General features: G+C 42.7%; 1 protein-coding gene across 1 annotated transcript; it reads left to right on the forward strand.

Moving 5' to 3' along the window:
* The first annotated feature begins 375 nt into the window (after positions 1-375).
* On the forward strand, positions 376-9,705 carry KCNMB1 (potassium calcium-activated channel subfamily M regulatory beta subunit 1). The gene is made up of 4 exons (XM_085299573.1): positions 376-553; positions 5,855-6,024; positions 7,294-7,489; positions 9,397-9,705. Exons 2-4 carry the CDS (start codon positions 5,888-5,890, stop codon positions 9,679-9,681), a joined length of 618 nt encoding a protein of 205 aa, XP_085155699.1. The 5' UTR covers positions 376-553; positions 5,855-5,887; the 3' UTR covers positions 9,682-9,705.
* Positions 9,706-23,602: the final 13,897 nt, after the last annotated feature.

The raw sequence follows: 23,602 nt of genomic DNA on the forward strand, positions 1-23,602 counted from the left end.
AGCCTCAGGTCACCCAGCTAGGTCACCCAGGTGCTAGGAAGGGCTTATGAAAAGGAAGCAGGAGAAAAAACTCCATCATTGATGTAGTTGCTTCCTCAGATCTTATCTAGAAGGTCCAACACATTTTTAAGCTAAAGCTGTGCCTGAGGAGTAGGGTAGCAACTTATGGCACTACAGGAGCCTAGTGTAAATAAATAAATAAAAAACAACACACAAATCCCATACAGACTAAAACCATAGAAAACAGTCTCTTCCGCTGTAGTTAGCCTTAAAACTGTGGCTTCCTGGTTTTCAGCAATTAATCTCAAAAAGGACAGCACTGTTTCATACCTTACCATTTATGGTTAGAGAAAACTTCATAGAACTGCATTAAGAGTTCAGCTACAGCAAAGCAAGTCCAGAGAAGTAGAGGAAAGAGGAAAAACAAGACTACATACTTGGAGCTCTGAACTCCACTGCTTTATCTTTGATGGAAAGATTTTCTCCCAAGTCAGCCACGTAACAGAAGTTCCTTCATCAAAGTCTTCGAGAAAGCAACTTTACATCAGAAACAGTAAGTACAACAATGAGCAGATGTTTTTCTTTGGGAGATCCAGCAGCTTTGGTTTGGGAAAGTACTGTATTTCTAGAAGCAACAGTTTTTCTAAACACACAGCACTACATGCTGAAAACCCCAAAAGCTCTCTTGGTAGGGAAAAGTTGAATTATTTTCATCTCTGCAGCTGGTAAACTGGGATGCAGTCCAGTAATTCCCCATAATTATTAAGCACACATTAGGATATTTTTTCCCTCCTTTTTAAACAAAAAAACCCAGAATCTGGGGAACCTGCAGCCCCCAAAGCAGCAGAGCTTTTATTTTGGCTAATGGTAAACAGACCTGTGCTTTCTGGAGACCTGCAGCCTCGGGGGCTCAGCGATCTCGGGGGCTGCGCTCGGCCGTCTCCATCTCCAATTACAGTTACGTGGGAACCGGGCACTTCAACTCCTTCAGGCTTCCTTGAAACCTGCTCTTTGATGGGCTAATTGTATGCAGTCCTCCACTACACCGAACTCAAACATAGCACTCTAAATAGCTCAGAAATACTACGTAACTTCTTCAAATAAGRAAAACCAGGTTTAAAAGCTAACTAACAAGTACTGAAATAAGTGCAGAGGTTTTAAACAAGAAAAGCCGATTTCTTTAGTCCATACTGCACWGTTACATCAGGTAAACACCTCTTTAATAATACAAATTGAGTTATTTCATAAAATAAATGCAACTGTCATGTTATTTAACAAAAAAAGGCAGAAGAAAAATTGGGAAGGTTGGGATTGAAAGAGAAAAAGCTACCAAACTTAAAGCACATGTGAAAGTAGTAAGCAGATATGAGCGATCAGGCTAATTTATTAAGAGACTCTAGTAAACACATGGATCACGCAGCTCTGCCACAGTGGCGTAACCAGCACAGAAGCACTTACAGGTCTCAAATTTACAGTTGCCCCCAGTTCCCACAAGCCACATCCAGCTGSTAAAGCAGCAACACGATGCTCTTCTCGCACACCCAGCAGAAACGGAGACTCATATGGGCCTGCACTAGGGCATTTCAGGAAGAATAAAATCAGGTGATCAATAAGTTGATACTAGATATGAGAAAGCAAATAGCTTTTGTATTTGGTGTTTTGTATTTGTATTCAGAGGCAGTAGAGGCCAAAGGGCTCAGGCCTTTTTAAAGTCTCCTCATTCCTTTAGGGGTGCAGACAACTTGCACCCCCCTCCTTATGATGCAGCATTAGCACTTGATGYTCATCTGGAAGTAACAGATAAACATTCACTGGAAATTCACTGTATGGTAGAGGATAAACCAGCTCAAAAAAATGACTAGGCAACTATGGATATTTATTTCTAACTKAAGTTTGACATGGGTGGCCTGGGCTTAGCACCTTTTCTTCTGCTGGAGCGAGAGGGAGATGCATATCCAAGTGCTAAAACAGCCCTGTGTGCTCCTGCACCCCGAGGTGGCCAGAGACAGGTCCCCCGTGCACTAGCAGAGGTCACGGCACTAGAAGCTCCTTCAGCCCCAGCAGGGGCAGGCATAAACTTCCCATGGAGTACAAAACACATTTCCTAATCAAAATGGGGTCCTCTTCCAAGCCACAGCAGATGGCAACCCGAGGATTATCACCAGCAGCTGTCAATGCAGTGATTATACATCRAAATTGCACAGCTAATGTGCTGTGTAATTTAACTAGACTGAAGAAAAAGATTATGAAGAGGGAACATTATGAAAACATTTGGAGCTTATACTTTCCTAATAATTATGGAGGCACCCTGCAATCTTCAGTGCAAAAGATGCATTTAGATTTGCTCTTGAAGCAGGACTGAAATCCATGGTACTTGCTYTAACATCTTCACATTCAAATACACTCCAAGACTTCCTGGGCCAATTGACTCCTCTGTGATGTCTCATTTTTCAAATACTGTTTCCTCTAACAAAATCATTAAATGAGCTCTTTCAACATTCCTCCTAATATATATTCACAGGTCTAARAACAGAAGAACTTATAATCTGACAAAATTAACTTTTTGAAGACTGTGGGGAAAATACATTCCATATAAGCACATTTTTCTATAGGCACATAGCATTCATGTGTCACGAAAAGTGGAAAATGCAAGGCTTTGAGCACAAGAACATAAGAATATCTACATATGGAAGGAAGTTTAAAAAAAACTAGTAGTTCACTTCATTGACTTCTTGCCCATATTACATTCCCTAGGTTTCCTCTGATGTAATTTTGCATATAGATTGATTAGTGTTACAGATTTCGCTAGTCTTTTCACTCTAAAAGCAGCAAAAATGYCTCAGGAAGCGTGATTTCAATTTTAGGGACCACATTTACTGCTAATGTGGTGCAGCAACACCACAGTGACRTGAGCATCTCTGATCTACCCTGCCTGCAGACCTAGCCGGTTGTTTTTTTGTGTTTATAGAAGCACTCTGGGAGATATTTTTAGACCAGTCTTTCTTGTTAACATTCCCTGCATAATTCATATGTCCTTATTCACTCTGSAGTGGAGCAGGCATCATCTGATGAACTGGGGCAATAGAAACAGGAGCACTCAGCAATCCACAGGATCRAGGAGCCTGTTGGGTGTCAGCATTGAAAACTTTGAGTGTCCTTTCGGGAAAACTACCCGAGCACCTTCCACGCTAGTTTTCACATGGGAGTAATTACTTTTCTTAAAGAGGTAGGCAGGCAGTTTAAGATGATCAGATAGGATGAGCTGACTAGTACCCATGCTGCATGTGTGGATGACCTCCAAGCAGACTGAGGGGGCAACTGCAATTCTTACCAGTTCTTCAGTTAATAGCCTCAAGTTCTTGGTTTTCCACATAATGAGRCTCCTCAGCACAACCAGGACAGTTACGGAAACAGCTGTCCATCATCAGATCACCCCTGCGTTATGAGGGAGTGTAACCCAACCACCGCACGGTCCCCGGGCCCYGCTCCAGGGCTGGTAACACTCTATTACTTCCTTCAATTTCCCCCTCTGACCAAGCCACACACTGCAGACACCGTTCAATACTGATTGAACTTCAAAYGCTGTGAAGTGTTCCAGTGTTTTCAGTACTTTGGAATTTTGTTTCTTGATAATACTGCATTTCTACTTCTTCCACACAGAAGAAAAAGGACAGATGTTTCCATGCAGCAGTAACTGTTAACATTTACTCCCATGCAACCATTCCTCAGGGTGCATAGGCAACCATGCAGAATTATGCACAAGTACACACACGCAGAGCGATTACACTAACTGTGCTTGCCACCAGATGTTCCACCTGTAGCCTCACAACCAAGAGAAAACACAACGCAGACTTATCTGAGGGCATTAGCTCACGCAGCTGCATGGAGTTTCTGCCCAAAACTCCAACATCAGTAAGCAGGTAAGGTTCATTATACAGCAACTGCTAGTTGAAAATGCCTCCTGCAATGCCAGTGAATTATACAGGCTCAGCAAAACACTTCCCTTCAAACTGCTGTAAGCAAACTCACAGCGGGTCTCGACGTTTTATTCGACGAGGAACTGAATGTTGAAACTGAATTTTGTCCAATTCCACAACAACTTCCCCTATTCCTAGGGAGGCCTCAGAACATCTTTTCCTTTCTGATATTTCATTTGCAGTTCTATCTACTTTAACTATTTATTTCAAAAATGTCTGTAACTAGCCTCTAGGTGTTCTAAACTGCTAAAGCTTATTTATTGTCAACATACTTTTATAATTTTACTGTCAAACACAAGTTCTGGTGTGATAGGATCAGTCTACAAACATTAGCATTGTCCAAAGGTTTTTTTTTCCTTTGAGCCATTTAACACACAGTAAGGCACCTGCACCACTGAAACTGAGAATTAATAGGAGAAGAAAGCAATGTTCAAGTTACACTTGCATTCTTTCCAAAGTTGTTTAAAAAAAAAAAAAATCTTTCATTAAACTGACTGCTTAGGCTTTCTCTAACAAACTTTGGGGGATTTTGTTTGTTTGTTGGGGGGGGGGAAGAATATTTTGCAGCTTTACCACCTACGATAACTGGAGAAGGGCTGCTCATTTTTAACTGGAAGAGCACATTTGCTGACTTCAGCATGTGCTTATCTCACACTGCATCTAAACTTAAGTCTTTGTATTTGCACAGTTGCTTGGCAGATAGGGGGATCTGGAARAGTACAGTGCGATTCTGAAGGCCAGGCAGTAAGAACAAACACTAAGTAACTGCACACTTCTGAAGCTGAAATCCTGAAAATGCACCTAATTTCGGCATTAAGCTGCACCCCATCRTCTTATATGTGAAAACAGGACTGACACCTGCTGTGGTGTGCATGCAACRTATTTTACCTTTATCCTTCCACTTGGCTTTCCTTCCCCCCCGCTCCAAGCCCCATTCGTGTACATCAGCAGCTTGCACCATGTTCTCATCGCAGGACTGCTTAGGTGCAGCCGCCAGCAGAGCGCAGGCACTGCTGACAGGYTGAACTTCCAGTGACTGGTCTGCACCTCGTTTCTCTAGAAAACYCATGCAATCACATTGATTTAATGGCATACGGATTCCTGGTAATCTTTTTTTTCCCTTCAGATTCTTTGTCACAACTTTAAAGCAAATAATTTGTGTCAGCAAGAGCCTCACTTAATCCCCCACGTAGCAGGTGGATGTGGCAGGAGCTCCACAGCTCAGACTCGGGCAGCGCTGCTGTTACGGTGGTGGCCTCCCTAACACCGACCACRGGCCCACTAGCACCAGCTCCAGCTAGAATCAAACGCTTGTGGAGACAAAGCAGCAAACTTTGCTTCTGTGCTTTGTGCTCCTGTTCAGTTATGTTTAGCAGCAYCATACTTCTCGTGGCAAGAAAATGCAGCTTTTCTCCACTACTTGGTTGCACAAGTTTTAAGCATTCCAGAATGGGCAAGGCCAAACAAGGAACAGAGTTCAGAACTAGGCAGCTTACTAAATATTAAGTTTGAAATCACTGCAGCTCTTTTGTATACAAAAGCACCACACTGAGTAATCCGGAAGAGAACACAGCGTAAGATGGACTCCACTGTGGGAGGATTTTTCCTCCTGCAGCTTCTACCCATACCCAGCACAACATTTCTTACTTCAGACAACCAGCAATATGAAACAAACTAAAAAATAGAAAMGTAGACTATAGTGTACAATAAGTATCAGGAAGTAAAAACACAGGTTTCCAAGAGGGGRAAAARATAAAAGAAAAACCAATAGTATTTAAGYCACAGTTTGTTCAGAAATGAGATTGTTCCTCAGTGAGATAGMCAGTATTTCAGAAACTTGTTATATTTTCCCTGGCTTTTTTCTTATTTTGATCCAGAATCAGAGATTCCAGTTTTCATGACTCTAAATCATGCTGGGAAAGAAACTGGTGACCGCGCAGAAGCGGGGGGAGACGAGAGCCCTGTGCCTGGGCCTAGGAATGGTCGCGTGCTCCATGATGATGTACTTCTTCATTGGGATCACCATCGTGCCGTCCTACACTACAAGGTAATGACAGTCACTTCTTTATAAGTGCAAAACTGCTTTTTGCTGTCATAACATAGAATATGATTAAGTAGTAGTCCCAAAAGACGTTTGATACACTGTACAATAACTAAATGGTACGTTCTTGAAGAGCTCACAAGAGTTGAAAGATAGAAAAAAGRCACAAGAAAAGGGTGAACTCGGAAAAGATCAGGCATTTATAGGTAAAGGCAAGAAAGAGGCACTGATCATCTCAGGGCTACAGCCAGAGCAGACTGAAACCAAGTGCTTCCTATGAAAAATAGATAAAAATTGAAAAGCTTACCAAAGACCAGTAATGAAAACCTACATACTTATGAAAGTGTAAAGGTAAAAAATAGATTTTCAATTTTAGGCTTTTTTTTAATAAAGTAGGAAAGACCTTAGCAACAGAATTCATGGTATTCCTGGTAAGCCTCTAATTGACTCATGAGATCATAGGACCTTCAGCAGCCCAGTCCTCTGCAGTAAACACACTGAATGCTAGAAGAGCTAGTGTTATCCACATTTTAATTCATTTTGCAAGTTCTCCCTCCACATGCAAAAAATCAAATTGGAAAAAAAATGCATCATGAAAATTAGCTTGCCCCTGCATTTCAGTTCAACCTCCAGCAGCTCATCCTTCAGGCTTAGAAGATTTTCCTCTCGATAGGGAAAAGCAAGCACATACTTTGTTCTTCTGGCTAAGAGCACCTTTAAGCTCAAAAATAGGAGACTTATACTTTGACATGTATAAATATTTATCATGAAATTTTAAGCAGTCATCCACAGCCTCATGATAGCCATGAAGTTCCTAACTAACAGCAACATTGTTAGGAAAATTCAGTAATGCATTTAAAAAAAGGAGGGGGGAAAGTGTTGAAAGCCTTGCTTTAAGATCATTATTTTTAAAACAGAAGATATTTTCCATCTTCCTGATTACATCACAAGACATCTGCATATAAAGAGATTTCATAGAATCACAGAACATGAGTAACACCTGAAACATAGRCCTGTGAGGTTAGAACCTAGTTTTCCAATGACAGAATGCATGACAGAAAATAAATCCCCTAAAACTTCTCTTGCACTGYCCGCTTACAGCAGCTCTTCTCTGGGTACAGCCACCAATTTGGAGCAGGCAGAGGTCCCCGCACTGGTGCTGAGCAGTCACAAACCCTTTCCATACTCCCACCACTGGCAKACATAGGTGGATCTCCAGCACATGACCTGGAACAAATGCTGCCAAAGCAACTGAGATATTTTTTGTTATTGCAGCGTCTGGACAACAGAAACAGTGTGCAAGGTGCTCAAAGCCACCATCAAGGACAAAGCCCATTGCTCGCAAAGCGAAGACTCTGAGGATGAGAACGTCTTTCACTACCCTTGTCTACAGGTGTGGGTTAATCTGACAGCCTCAGGACAAGAGGTTATGCTGTATCAGACTGAAGATACACTGGAAAGAAATCCTAAGGTACTCACAGTATAWACTCAACCAATCAATCTCTGCTGGTCTCTAACATCTTTGATTCCCCAGGCAGAGATAAGAGGGGGAGGCACATCTGTTTTTAAACTAGTTATTAGAGTAAGAGTAGAAGCAGCTCCTCATCTTTTACACATTAATGTTTGTGTTTAAACCAAAGTAATTTTATTCTTTTTCAAAAAATTAAACATTTTTTAGAACTTTAAATATTACATTAAACATTAAGGTGATGCTTGTGAAGCAGTTATACAAACTGAAAGTGAGTATTAAACATATTCAAACATTCAAATACACATAAGTGTCTGTAAGTGGAAGCGCAGCACTGAGAAATCACTTATAGTCGGCAGTTTTCTCAGTAGCTTTTGAACTATCACAGAAGAGGCCTGAACTTAAATACTGTCTTAAGCAAGAGCACAAATCCCAGTTCACTTYGATTTCTAGAGAAGTGTGATGTGAAGCAGGAAATGAAATCAGGAGAAAGGGGACATGAAGGTACTTTTGGGGACATCGACATTTCAGACAGAAGAGAGAAACGAACCAGCAATTTTGGAAAATGATCACCTGGAAAACTGGTTCATCCTTGGTTTGGTCTGCACCTGTTTCTAGCCAGCAGAGCAGAAGCCAGGAATCAGAGATGAGCGCAGTGGTGCTGAAGGTGGAGKCACTCGGTATCGCAGTACTGGTCCCTTGGTCCGTGATTTTGGGAATCTCTTCCCAGGAGAAGAGGCAAGCGCCCCGAGCGCGGAAGGGCTGCTGGTCCCGAACAGCAGGCCCTGTGCTCGTTCGGCCCCAGGACGCACGGGARGGCCGGGCAAGGGCAGAGCGGAGCGTTACTCTCCCACTGCTCCCAGCRTTTCTGCTTGGGAATTAAACGCAGAGTTAAACACCGTGTAAGCCCGCTCCCTCGCATCTCCAAGCGAGCGAGCACGCCTGTAGGAACGCCAGCTCTGTTCCCAAAACACGAGGGCTTCAGAGGCTTTATTTCAGCTGAGTGCTTACCGGGGCATGAAGTGATACTTAGATCTCTGATACAAGACTGAAGCACTTCCAGGATCCAAACCAATGCCTGTGTTAGCAGTACTCAGTCTTAAAAATACATTTACATAAAATCAGAGCTTCACACACTACAGTTCTAATAGCATAAAAGAGCAAAAACGACCCACTATAAATTCAAACAAGAATAGCTTGTCCATAGCTTTCATCCATCCAGTGGATGGAAAAGTGATTTCACTTCCCTTTCCACCCAGTGCTTGCACCACATCGACTGCAAGTCTTCAGGTCAGGAACCATGCCCCTTCTTGCCTTAGCCACTTCCCAGCTTGATTAAAGCATCGAAGCATTAGATATGTGATGTTTTAAGAAAAAAATCCTGATGAGTTGCTTCAGTGTCTTAATAGCTAGTATTTCCACTGAAGACTAATTCATTTTGCATTACTGCTACAGGCTGCAGAAACAACTGCTTTGTTAAGAGGACAGGGAGGAAGCTTGCAACTGTTGTACCTTCCTCATGTTTTCCTATCTGTTTTGACCAGAGGAACACAGCGAGGTGACTTTGTTATCCGGCATGCTCCTGCTATTCCTTAGTTAGCTTACTTCAGCAACCTTCAGCACGTTTCAACATTTGCAGTGAACAGCCTGGCTAAGCATCAACTTTGAAAGCATGAGCAAGGCAGTCTCTCCTCTGCTCCTGGTCATCTTCTGGATAGCCCAGCAGAGAGTTTCTGCATAACCAATACACTTCTATCATGGTGACATCYAGAAGCCCAGCTGGACATCAGAGCTTGGTAGTGTAATAGCAATGTCACAGTCCTGAAGTCTACAGTTACTCAATCTTACTTCACTACAAATCCTGCATTACAGTATCTGCTCTAACAAAACATCTTTGTTTTTTATTCCAGTGTTCCTATGTCCCAGGCAAATCCGAGAACCCTAAAGAAGTAAAAACGCAAATAGAAACAATTGCGAACAACTTCAGAAGGTATCAGACCTTCCCATGCTACTACGACCCAGGAGGAACACAGACAAATGTCATTTTAAGCAGACTTTATCCCCCCAAAGGCCTCCTCTTCGCTTTCCTCTGGCCTACGCTCTTGTTTACTGGTGGATGTCTGATTATCGTCCTGGTAAAAATCAGTCAGTACGTTTCTGTTCTTTCTGCTTGGCAATACAAAATAAATATCTAGCACAGATGGTCACAAGATACTAAATGCCTTGGTTCCATCRTTCCATTTGTATTTTTGACTTTTAAATTTATCAGATAGCAACCCAAGGGTAGGCATTCCAGATAAACTGAACGACACCTCCCAGTTTTGTCTACTGCAGCTGACAATGCATTAGACAAGGACAAACTACAAAGGTGAAGCCCCAAAGTTTGCTTTAAAATACTTCAGAATGCAGACTGTGGTTATTTCCAAGTTATTTCCTTAGGCTTTTGGGGTACAGTTACTTTACAGGACCCAGAGCTACAATTAATTTTTACTACAAAGTTCTTACACTACATTTTAAACAGAGTCCTACTTTTCAAAGCAATTGAGACTGGTTGCTGCCCAAACCAATTACTAACATACACACCATTTGTACACGTTACTGCTACACTAYGTATTCATAGCATACCACTTTGGGCTGCAGGGATAAAAAGCCTTGTATTGGTCCAAACAAATATTTGGAATTGTGGATCTCTGCTTTCTGGGGGAAATAAGTAAAAACAAGCCTTAAAAAGTTTACATTCAAAACACCTAAAGCTGTATGTAATACATATGTACACAAAATACAGAATATGGTAAAGAAGCTTTCACAAGCATTAAGATTTAATACTCAGCTCAAACCTCAACTTTGCTTTCCTTTGAAGGGAAGAAAGGTGTAACGTTCAAGGAACGCTATCTGCCTGCATATTTCATATTATATAACTGCTAAGCAAAGGAAACAAGATATAAAGAGTATGATTGAGGAGTAAAAATATTATGYATCTTACTAAGTACAGCAATCTCACACAACCGCAGAGGCTGGCATAACGCAAAGATTTTTCACAGTATGCCAGCGTGTTTGTAGCACCGAGTCTCCTAGGAATACTCCGTGGTATGGATAGATAGGTTTGCTGTTCTCTGAAAATGACCTTCTCAGCCAATTTCCAGACYGCTACTAGACACAGGAGAAACAAGATTTTTCCAGTATGCTGTACAGGACTGGGAGCTGGCAGACAACTAACATGAGCCTTTTCATCGCACAGCTGATGAACCARTCAGTCACTGTCATACACAACAAAGTTTCAGAGCTCAGATTTGAATTCAAATGCAAACTATAACTGAAAAAAAAAAAAAAAGCAGCAGCAGCTCTAACCAATGTTGTACAACTCCCTAGCATTACAGCGCAGAAGCACGCAGAAACATTGCCCATTATGCAAATTTTCCCATGTTGTTAATCGAACAGTGTCAATTTGCTAGCACATAGAGCACACGTGCTTTTCATCATGATCAGCAATTCAAAGTTAGACCAGGATACTATAGTAGTAATTATTAACATCAGCARTTCTCACTCAACCTGTGAGACTATGGAGGGCCAGTCTGAAATTTCCAGGGGAAGCAACCTGTTATTCTGCTTCAAATTCAGGTAATGCAGGCTGTAGAAAGTATAATACAGGTGGAGAGTTATTTCTACAAGGAGTGTATTTGTATCTTTGCACAACACTTTGGTGACACATCTTCTGAAACRGAGTGGTGGATGTGATCCTAATCTTATATATTTGTGTGCACACGTGTGCGTGCACGTGTTTGTGTAGGCACTACAGAAATCCGTTGTTACTTTTAAATAACACTCTGCCCACGCATACATAGTTGGGATTTTCCTACAGTTCTGCTTAAGGAGAAAGTCACAGATGTTTTCTCTTGCTCAGTGACTCTTTCACTATCTATTACAGTAGAAGCTCAGCATTGTATCAGCATGGCAGGTTACTGGATTAATCTTGAACTTTTGCAAGCATCTTCCTAGTCCACATCTACATGCAAAAGTTGTAATTTGCTAGAGWGAACTTTTAGTTCTCTCCGTATTTCTGGAAAAGCATGCAAAGCAGCTATATGGCCTTTTAAAGGCACCATTAGTAGAACATACTATCAAGACCACAGTAAGTCTGGAAAATAAAATGCTCTTTTTAATGAGACTTAGCAAAATAATTCCTGTAAGTGCTTCATTGCCTGGCATGCAGGTCAGCAGCTCCATTCCCACACCCTCAACATGCGCCAGGTAACCTCCTCAACTGTTTTACTCTTYTCCATGTGAATAATTTAGCTTACAATGTAAACTTAGAGTACATTTGAACCACCACAATCATCATTTTTTTCTCTCTAAACACTGCTTCTGCATTGTAAAGTAATACATACAAAAACATTAGAAAGAGACTCTGAAAGTTTGCTGGGTGTTATCTAGCAAACATCATGTTAGACCAAACAAGCTGAAGAGAACAAAGTGACACCAAGTGCATTTTTACTGTGTGAATGATTAAACTTGCTTTGCTTTAGCATTTGCACTGTTACTAAAACTGTAAGACTCAAACATTTAACACGCTGCTATAAAACTTAACTGCCAGCTTTGAGGAATGCAGGTTATRCCGGGGAGATGCAATATTACATGTTTGTCTCTGTTGACCACTGTTCCCCACATCCTCCAGAGCATCAACAGAAARAAAAAAACAAAAAGCAGGTAAAGAGGTGACTGTACTCAGCTTCCGGGTAAAGCTGAGTACTTGTCAATGCAATACAGACTAAAGAAAACAGCTGTTTATTACTATGCTCTAKTTGAATAATAAAGAAGTTGCACACAGTTTAAGGTGATTAAAACCAAAATCAGCTGAAGGACTGACAAGCTGTTCTTTCCAAGATTCCTAAAAACATCCACATCCCTTGAATAAACACAAGTAACATCATCAGAGCCTGTATTTCTTCTACTAGAAGCATCATAGGACAACTGGGGAGAAATCAAGCTGCTTGGTGGGCAAAACCACTCACATAGTGCCATACCCAAATCAGAAATAGGTGTATTTTCTTTGATCACATACCTCCATTTCTAATGGACCCAAAGATCTGACACTACATTAGWATCTCCCTTCTAACAAAAGCAAATACTCTTCCAGAGAAGCATTACTCTCATTGCCTTTTGTAGAAACCTGAACATTAAGGACATTTTCCACTTCTTACCCCTTACCATTGGGGSATAGATTTTTTGGAAAGGATCAGCATGCTGAACAGCAACTTATTTTGCATTCAGCACCAAGAGCAAGCAGAAGCAAAGCACCTGAAGATACTTCAACATTGGCAAAAAAAAAGACAAATATTACAGATTCTTAAAAGCAGAAAGTTGCTTGTAAACCTCCATCTATTCAATAAATTAATCTTACCATGGTAAGAGTGCTTCATCCAACTGAACTCAAYGTCATTCTTATATAGTCTCTTTGAATGGTTAGTCTTGAACCAATAGTTTCATTCGTGTGCTTTAGAAATCTTGTAAGACTATACAATATACTAACAGGATGTCTCAGGAAAAAGCTCAAAAAATAAAGGCAGAGGGGGAAAAAGTAATAGACTTGAGGCATTTGCTGGCTTCTGCTTTGCTAAAAAACTGCATAGTTTTCTCCAGTGGAACACCTCAAAATACTGGACATTACCATTTGTAAAATAATAAAACTTGGCCTTTTTGGAGACTAATCTTGATAATCATACAGACCTCTAAATCAGTAAGGTCGCCTGCCTCAGTAGCCTGAAACCCTAAGCCCAGACCTGAAGCCCAGTCTATGGAAAGCAGTTATCCCCTCTTGGCTCATGAAACAGTTCCACTGGGCAGATGCCTCCATTTAATTACTCTTATGCTATGCTGATAGACAGAAAGAACAGGGATTTGGCAGGCCTGGACGTTGAATTACTCTCCAAATTGTACAAAGTGCTACTTTAAAAATAAATAAATCTTATAAACCAGAATGATGTTAAGCACATGATTACTGCAGCCYATGAAATACACAACTAGGAGAAAAAATATATACATAAAATACACGAGCAGATAGGTTACCTAGCCTCTCTAGAGTTGCAGCACTACCATTTTCACCCTTACAGCACATTTYTCTTAAGAATATTGCCAACCTGTTAAGCAGAGTYGCCGTTCTACTGTTTTGTGACCAAAAGGTTAACATTGCCTTTAAACAATTTAATTTATTTTCTGTGATCATGAAGCCAGTGACAGAAGTATCCATATCCATGGATGTCTGGAAAACCAATGAGCTGCAGAACCTCGCCGCCTGGGAGTTGAGGCCGGTCTCGCTGGGCCCCGGGGGAGCTGAAATCAGGGCGATTCACTACTGGCACCCAGATCACAGCAGCAGCCGATGAAGATTCCTCCTGCCTCTGAGCCATTGCTACCTACTGCACCAAACTTAACTGCTGGGACTTGACACTAAAGAGATACTTGATCTTCAAAGGAATTACTGCACAATTTGTTGTTTAAGCCTTCCACATCATACATTTATCAGCCACAAACAGATGGGAACAACTGAATCAACTTATATGGGAAAATCTGTATCAAGAAACTCATTCAAAATACACCACTGAGGCAGCTACATAGAGATGCACATTGAAAAGGTTTTTAAAACAGCTGTATTACAAAAGCTGCCTAGTTTCGTGCCACCCAGGGAGGCGAGGGGGGGAAGGACAGACCAAGCACGCTGACTGCAGCAGCAACTGCTGGGTGCTCAGAGCAGTTTTGCTGCCTGAAATGTTTGGAAAGCAAGCTAGAACACTACCCTAAAGAAAAAAAACTTCTATTTCAAAGGCTATGAAATGCTGATCAGCCACATGGATTTCRATCTTATTTCCAAAGGAACATAAAYAAACATGCTTCCACACTGTGAACCCGTCCAAAGCTGCAGCACAAACTACGAAGCTGCTACAAGGCTCCTGGTGCTTGTGCACAGGCTGCACGCTGCAAGCAGCGGCCTGCCTGCAGCGCTGGGATACCCCCGACGCGCCCGGCCGCCCTTGCACGGCCCCCTCCTCCTGGCCGCCGTCCTGCCCCACGGACTCCTCTGCTCCCCGTCAAACCTCGGTGCCTCACAACATCCAACTCCCTGCCCGCAGGTAACTCCTCGGTTCCAGCCGTCCGTCCGCCTGCATCCCYGCTCAGGGTTCACTGCGATACAGCTGCAGATTTCCACCCACAGAAGAGGTGAACGCAGCTCAACAGCTGAAAACACCCCAGGGTCTCCARTTTCTCACAGGGCAAAGGAGGGGGGAAGCATCAGCTTCATGAACCATAATTTAATGCAACACCTTAAAAAACAAAGAAGAAAAAACTCTGTGGAACATAAGTGTCCCACAAGAATTTTGTATTCATCCTTTTGGTTTCTGAAGATKATTATATGCCAGACATGTGGCATACACCAGTAAAACAGCTCCTAGGTAGGAAAATCCTGCTGGATCATGATACAAACTCAAAGACTCAGCCTTATCTCAGGCTGAGTCAAAATAGTATGCACATGTGCRTATTTATTTTTAATTTTGTTAATTATACACCAAGTGATTTAAGATTGAGGCAGTGGTGCTAACCAACCAGTAACAGGTAGAGGTTCACTAGCAGGAAGGAACATGTCCTTAAGCAGAGAAATAACCCCTGCAAATCATTAAAAATAGCATCTATTTCTATAAGGATTACTCTCACTTACAAAAGAAATAGGTCTTTCAGTTACCTTTGGTGGATTGTCAAAYGCAAGACAAAAAAACAACTATAAATGCAAAGACACACATCAACTTCTAAGAACMAAAACTCTCGAAACTGTTTCTCCTAAGTAGTATAAAACACGAGGCGAGTGCTGCAGCAGCCACAAGAGCACACCAAAGGTTTGCCCCATTAGGCCAGCAAGGTCCAGTAGYGCAGATTTCCAAGACTTGCCCATGGCCAAAGTACTACATCGTTTGGTTGGAGGGGGGGATGCAAATACTCCCCTGCATCTCCAGAAGATGCTCCGGGGCTCTTTAYGGGCAAGGAGAAGCACTACCTGTTTTCTGAGCCTTACAAAGTATTTGGCAGCAAAGTAACTAACCTGGGAAGAGGTCAAAATCGCCCAGCACCCACAACGGCTCCTGGCAGCTCCCGGGCTGCGTTGCTGTAACRGCTCGGCACTTGGGAGCCCTTCCCAGAGCGACAGGGTACACTGCCAACGGGCCCGGAGTAAGTGCCCGGCATGAGCCGAGAGCCAATTTACACGCAATGGCTGTATTACCATAAGATCACCACCCTACGGGGCACTTACGCATTTCCTGCATAAATACTGCTCTTGAACCGCGTCCTACTGTCTGCACTTTAAGTRCAGGACGCCTTGGCTTCGGTCGTAACGTCGCAGCGGGCATCGGAAGGCCGGTTCTGCCACCGCGGACGAGGCCCTTCAGCGAATTTTTGGCTCCGAGGTGAGCCTCGTACGCAAGGCGCTYGACGCCGCGGCTCAGCCTGCAACACTCCGAGGCACCAGCTCGGGAAAAGCTATCCCTTTTCCAAGGCRGTAATGAGAAATAAGTGTCAACCACCCCATTAGTGCTGGTCTCAGCAGAAGCRTCAAGTGTTTAATTGACTCACGGCTGTCATCCGCAGCGGTCGCTTCAGGACAGGGCTGCCGAACGACGCCTCCCTTTCGCCGTAGGACGAGGAGGCACTGAATCCCGGCTTAAGTTTCAGTCCTTGTCACATCTGCCTCTCAGAAGTCATGTACTTATCAAAACCGTAAAACTGTATAATCTTTATAATAGCTAAAACATCAGTTGCTTTCTCAAGGCATTTAAATACGCACCACGTCACCGGCAATACAGCAGCCTGCAAATGCRAGGAGGGCGACGGAGGCTGCACCGAACGGGCACCGCAGAGCGAGGCTGGATACAGGAAGGCAGAGTCAAGAAACCGTCTGGGTAATACCGGTACTAGCCTCAGAAATAAAGCTTACTGTAAGAAGAGAAGGAAAGAAAGAACAAGTACCAACAAAGAAGCTGATGCTTTGCCAGTAGATATTACTATAGTAAGCTACAACTTAATCTAAAGAGAAAGTTAGCAATACACTTCAGTTATTGCTTCAAAAGAGCCAAAATGTTATGAATTTAGGTTTCAGAATGACAGCTACTGGATTTGCTCAAAGCTATTAAAAAAAAATACTGAAGGATAGCTAAAAACTTTTAATATCCACAAAATGTGCACTGCAACAGCAGCACTCTTGCATGACAAAACTTTTTTCCAATAGCCCCCGGCCACCACAGTGCCTACAAGCCAGCTACCTTTGAAAAGCATCAGAATATTTCACTTGTGCTGCGCGCTGCGTGAGCGCCGCAGAGCTTCCAGACCGCGCCGAGAGCGCGGGCAGAAGCTCCTGAGCTGCTCCAGCGAAGCACAGCTCAGCCGCGAGCTCCAGCCAGGGCACACGACCGATGCGCGGGACCCCCCAAATCCCCGGCAGTGCCGCAGGATGGCACCGCGGTCACCACGGGACACCCGGGCACCGGCACCCTCAAAGCCCCTGGCCACTTCGGAAAACTCCTGGTATTCGCAGAGTCAATCCTCCGGTCTCACAGCCGTCCTGCAAGTTCAATGGACGGGTCGATACAAGCAGCTTGATGCCTCACCAGTTCTTCACCAAGAAGTAGGATTTTTTTTAAAAAAAATTATGAAAAAAACCAAAGCAGCAGCTATTTTGGAACAAGATGAACAACATGCTTATCCCATTATAAAATAACACTAATGTACTGATGTAATTACAGTGTTAATATGAAGTTTTCTGAAAATAAGCACTGTTGTTCACCTTTGCACAGATTTATCTGCATGGAAATGCAGAAAATCATCCACTCAATTGACATTTAAAGTCTTCCAGACAGTGCTGATAGCAAATATTTTACAGTTTTAAAATATCAAGAAGGTATGGGAAGCATTAAAAAAAAAGACTCAATGATGGCACATCCTCAGCTCTGATCAAAGTGATGTACTTATGCATATTAAGATTAGAAAATTCTTCAGACAAAGAAAAATGAATCTGATGCAAGAAGAAAGAAGTGTAGTTTTGTTGCCCACTCTTTTCAGCCTAACTTGAGAACAGAAGCAGCCACTATGCTGTTCGCAACAGTCAGAAGCCTGAACCTAGAAATTAAGAATTTATGACTGTCAAAAGGTACAAACCCCAGCTGTAAGAATTAACACACACTTTTTGCTTTTTTCAGGCTGAAATAGCATGCTCTGTTGCAAATTGGACTAAGAGCAAAGTGAATAAAAGAACTAAAAATTAATTCCACATGAGACCATTCCAGGGTCTTGCACTATGGTTGAAGGAAACCTAATTCTCTCAGGACACCTGGGCATTTAGTGTTCCACAGCTGGGGCTCTTCTTTCCCAGCAGCTAGAGATACCAGCAAAAATTGATGCCCATCCAAGCTGCAATTACAGAGCAATGGCACTTTCCTTTCAAGCCCTGCCCAAGGGAGACCATACCCACCCACACCACTTAAGAGAAATTTTGCAAGAGAATGGTTAGCAGCTCAAAAGCCCCAACAGGAGATTGCCTTTGCTGGGAGTGGCACAGTTTAAAACACTCCTCCATCCCCAAAAGAAGGAAAAACAAAAAGAAAAAACTCTACAGTTGCTTTGCACAACCACTGACAAGCTGTTGACAATGCTCAGGAACAGAAAAAACAGTAGGAAATAAAGAGTAAGTTTATCACAAGACAAAAATTGGATACAAAGTTCTTTTAAGGGCTTGGACATCACCAAAACAAAGGTCTTCCAACCCACCCGCCCCTGAAAATCAGTTATTTTCGTACCATACTGCAGAACATCGACCTTTATACTGGGGAGTGCTCCAGAGCCAGTGCTCCCGATCACAGTATCTGCCCATTTACCTCCCCAACAATAAGGTGAAGAGTCTCCAGCTGCATATACRTAACCATGGCAAAATACCACCACATTCAGCAAGTATCAGTCAGAGGAGCTATTAAAAAGGGCAAGTAAGCCCAYGCGCTAGCTAGTTTACATTTGCTGCTGAAGCACTAGCGCGCAAAGTGAAGCAGTAGAGTAAAACCAGGGACGTATCTGCAGTAACAAGTGCAAGGCTGAGGGGCACAGAGAGAAAGGCAAAGCTGCAAGTGTCCCTTGATTCCTCGGGGACTCCCCAGCTCACCTCACACCGCCGCTCCAGAGTAAGGTCCGGCAAACCCCGCTCGCTCCTGACAGCGGCTCTTCCAGCATCTGTTAAAGCCTCCCATACACTATAATCTGATGCTAGTATAAACCTACTTGTAAGAATTCCAAATTATCATTTTTTAAATTAGGTAACCTACACTCTTCTTCTGGCAGATTCACTACTTTTCAACCAGCCGTCCATTACCGCCGACTGTCACCTTTGTAAGAAAGTTTTAAGCACAAGATTTTATCATGCTCTACGAAAGGAAAGAAAATTGGCACAGAGACCGCAAATACCCTGTTCTTTCACCCATTCTTCACGATCACATTTTCCGAACTGCCTGTCGTCCTTTCTTCTAACCCTCTTTTATCTACCTACTGGTTTAAAACTGCAGTGCCCTAAAGTAGGCATCACGTTTCCACTGGGAGCCCAAGGTCAAGGAAGTTACACAGCTCCGATATGATCAAGCTAGGCTTCCATAAATGCAATTTGCCCAGACTTGCACCTTCTGTGGTCTCAAAGTGACTGAAATTCACTGTCCCRCTACAGATCTGCTCTGTGCCACTTACTCACATATTCCACATGGCCATTTGACTTCTTCCTACACCTATTTAGTAGCGATCACCTCTGTTCAGGTGTCCCTTGGCGTACTTTGCAATGTTCATCTGGGTTACATAATGCACTTTGAGCTCTGCTCCTGCCCTCCAGCATGCCCGCGTTCCTCCTCGCCAGCATCATCTGCCCACGGTCTTCCGGTCGCACGCATTACTAATGAATAGAAGGGGGACACAGAATCGATCCCAACATACCTTCACTGTGCATATCACATGGTTTGAGTTTCACTGCCAGCTACCGATTTTCTAGTGACTTCCCCCCCCCCAACTAAGGTATTCATTCAAAAGATGCATTGGAGAATGGGGGGGGGGCAGAGAAGGAATTTAATGGTAGTTTCACCTATATAATATTTCCTTATTTTGCTTACAAAATGCTAGATATAGTAGCAAAGAAAGAAAAAAAAAGAAAACCTATCAAAGCAGCATTGCACCTACTGTTTCCAAAGTTGGCTGGGTTCAGGGCTTTTTCTCAGATGGGCAACAAGAGGTGAAGAGGAAGTTATTTCAAAGTTGGCTTCTCATGAACAGTTCTTTGTTTTTGTAAGTAACTTATCCTACAAATACTCTGTGCAAGGAAAGTTAGGCTGGTTGGCCTACTGCTTTCAGGGTTCTTCTCCCTGCTTCATGTTACAGAGACGACATTTGCTCTTCCCAAATTTCTCCTACTCTCCACAAGCACCCAGAAATAAATTCCAGTAGTGACAAGACAGCACAGTTTTAGCACTCAACAACTATTTCCATCAGGCCATATGGATTCAGTCATGTCTGACTTCCCTAAAGTTTTCCACCTATTATTTCCTTGTTCCCATCTGTGCTTCTCTTTCCTTGTAGCAATTAATTGCGTGAAGYGACAAGTCACAGTTATCTGGGTTTTGCAGACTAAAGGGAGAATCAGCATATCCTTCAGCCTGGAGCTACTCAGTATTTACCATCTTCGTCTGTTGTCCATCTCATTCCATTTTTAGAATCTTTTACTGCTACCTAAGTCCCCTACCAGTCATAACATGTTTTGCACCTTGGCCTTTCTGGTTTTATCCCAGCGCGCTGTCACTACTTCACCGGCGTTAGCCTCCAAAAGCACTTATTTTGCTTTACAGTCAGGATCGTTGCTTGTGGTGCCATYGACAGAGCAGCGACCAGCTTTCCTACAGCATCTTCTCTTGCCTGCCGAAACCAGGTTTTTTGAAGCCCGTTATCCATACCCTGCTCTCCTCTCCCCGTCCAGGACCGCGGGCTCCGCCGCTTCRCCGGCGGCGTGGAGCTCTCCGAGCCCGCATGTCCCGCGGGCCGCGGCAGCGGGCCCTGGCCGTTGCAGCCTGTCTCGTCCACAGGCTACGGTGAGAATCCCCGCATTAGGCCCTGAGGTTATACCCTCTTTTTCCAACGCGCATTTATATGAAGTTCTTCATGCAGACWCCTGTTGAGCCTTCAGGTCAACCCTGAAATCATGCAGTTCTGAACAAAGAMCCCAATAACACAATTCAGTGGTATCAATAAATGCCTTAACTTTACTTGAACTGTACCTAGCATCATCCAGCACACCGTATCTACTACATAACTGAGTAGTATGCATATAAAGAGCTACTTAYGGCCCAGAGCTTATTTATGGCTAGTAAAATATTGACATTTGATGGTCAAAACAGAAAAAGCAAAATAAAGCATAGATTTCCAAGAGATAAAAATTCTATAGATAAAGCAATGTAGCAAAATAAAGTTTGATGGATAAACAAACCAGTATTTGCAATCTTATTTTCACAATGAGAAAAGGTTTAATAATAGGCTGCCCAGTCAATGGCACCACATTACTTTGACTGATCCAAAATCCTCAAGATCTTTCCAGCATGTAACTAAGTTTAACATTTAGCTTCCTTAACTGTACATGTAATAATAAATGCAGTAATATTTAATGTTTGAATATAGTATGATAGCAATTAAATATTGCCTCTAGTAACCCTTCTCCATAACACAGTTGTGCCAATGAGCTGCAGTGTATATATACACACTATTTTTATATACACACATGCATACACACACACCCTCTCAAGCCTCTCTGCATCTCTTACCATGCAACTACAAACAAGCAGAGGGGAGGAGAGAACGAAGAAAAAAGCATTTCCATTTCCAGCAGGAGACACAAGTACAATGTAACAAATATTTACTCTAAAAGTATTAATTTGTCCTCCAGTGACATTACCGCTATGAACACAGTTGAAGAAAGAAACAGAACTATGGCTGAGTTTTCACTAGAGATTGGAGAGTCTAGCCTGTGTATCAATATTTCTTTTTAATCATGGAAGCATTGGGATTTTGTCTGTTTACATGGAGCTTTGGCAGAAACAAATGGGAGTCTCTCCTACGCTGGAGTGCGGCACTGGGGCTATAGAGTTTTCTGCATTTGTTTTCTTCTTTCTGCTCCAATTTGTCTTTTCTTTCTCGTTTGTGGTGCTTGTTTACTTGCTTTTCCACCGATTCCTTGTTCTGCTCCCCACTTACTGGAGACTTACTTTCATGCTTCAGTGAGCTCCCTCCTGCACCAATCCTTTCATAAGGAAATTCAGGCTAGGACTGCCAAAGGAAGATATCTACAGCACCATTAAACTGTGTGTGAAGCTGGTAGTTAAGAAAAGGGTACGTGCAAAAATCAACTGCCATGAGAGAAATTTGTATTTCACATSTCTCTGCTTTGGAAAATGTCATAAAGACTTCTCATTTAGCACTTAAAATTACCAGTTGTATGAAATCTATTCTTTTTTTTTGATCTTTTCTTCATTAAAAGGCAAAGAAAAGACTGTTTTAATAGCTAGCAGTCAACACAGTCTGTAATGGAAAGCATTAGCCAGCCCAAAACTCAAGTAAAGAATCTCTACCCACTGAATTTGAAGACTGAGAAATTTTTATAGTTTACATTTTTATAGCTTTAGCTATTTTATAGATATTTGACCATTTTAACCACTGAAGGTGCCTTGCTTCAATTCACTTTTGAAGGTAGCACTACTGAATTCCTGCACGTCACCTGCATGCACCAGACCGCCAGTCCAACCTCCCGCCCCACCATCACCGTTACTGCTCTTTGGCAGCCTGGTCAGTTTGCTTGTTCCTTCTCCCCCAAAAAAAGAAAACGCACAGACACTGCATCAGCTCCATTTATAATCAGACTAATCRATCCATCCTATTAAAATCCACTTTTCACTTAAATAACCCTCAACACCTAACATGGAAATTTTTCTGATTAATGATAAGTTTCAGCTTCCATTTCTGAACTCTTCTGCATTAGTGCTGTAATGTCATTTGGAACAAAATATCGCTTGAGTTGAACGTTTTAGTGTAATACATCTTCCAACTCTTTTTATAGAGGATCACTGAAACAAAGAAAACCTTACGTAATTCCTTCAGGGCAGAGAAGAAATATGGAGCATATGAAAACAAATAAAAAGAAGCCTAAGCCCCACCACCCTTTTAAAAGTGTATATTTCTAACTAAAGAATTATAGCTGTTAAGTCTGGAAAGAAAAGGTATGATAAGCTTCATTTCCCACAACAGAAGCAAACCATAGTGTTTCAGCTCTCTATTTTCAGATTGCATAAAACTCWCAGATGTATTACACCCTACTGACCCCCACTCAAACAACACTACCCAGAACAATCAGCTGCTTTAAGGTTTTCTAACTTGCATTTCCTACATGCTGACAAAACAACTATCAATGATCATACAGCATCCTTGGGAGTCACGATGCCTTCACCTCAAAACCGCCTTCTGAGCGGTGCAGAGACCAGGGGCAGTAAGTGCTCCAGCAGCGGGGCTGCTCAACTGCTCCCAATTCCAAAACAGTCTTTACAGCACTGCAGTACCTCAGACCAAAAGCTTTCTACCCCAAAACACACCAAAGTCTTACCACTGGCTCAGCCATCGGCATGCTCCAACGTTACAATTAATCTGATCCAACAAGCTAGCTTCTCCTGAGGGGCAGGCCCTTTTCTCCTCTTCTTCGCACCCAGCGTTCCCGTTCTGCCTCTCGCCTCAACATGGGGACCTGGCTCTCAGAAAAGCTGTTTTCTTTATGAAGTTGGTTTTAGGTGAGCTCACTGCAGGATCAGGTGACTACCAGAGATGGCAACAAGGAATGGTGGGATCCTGTGATGAAAGGCACACCACAAGCAGTATCTTCAAGTCTTACCTGGAGAGGAAGAAGCAAACTCCACCTCTCCACTTTTGAACTAGTGCCATCATAACCAARTTAAGAGATCCACCTCCTCCTGTAGCGAGGTAAAGCCAGCCCTTGATGACAGCACTCAAGTTTTCAGAAAAGTAAAC

The sequence above is a fragment of the Rhea americana genome, unplaced genomic scaffold (assembly GCF_003343005.1).
Source record: "Rhea americana isolate MKP2758 unplaced genomic scaffold, rheAme1 scaffold_150, whole genome shotgun sequence".
NCBI classification, from domain to species: Eukaryota; Metazoa; Chordata; class Aves; order Rheiformes; family Rheidae; genus Rhea; species Rhea americana.

Bases quoted from the DNA above. Each gene is read 5' to 3' on its own strand.
- KCNMB1 (XM_085299573.1), top strand. From the start codon at position 5,888: ATGCTGGGAAAGAAACTGGTGACCGCGCAGAAGCGGGGGGAGACGAGA. The intron at 6,025-7,293 runs GTAATGACAGTC...TTGTTATTGCAG, and splicing joins GTGCCGTCCTACACTACAAG to CGTCTGGACAACAGAAACAG. The intron at 7,490-9,396 runs GTACTCACAGTA...TTTTTATTCCAG, and splicing joins CACTGGAAAGAAATCCTAAG to TGTTCCTATGTCCCAGGCAA.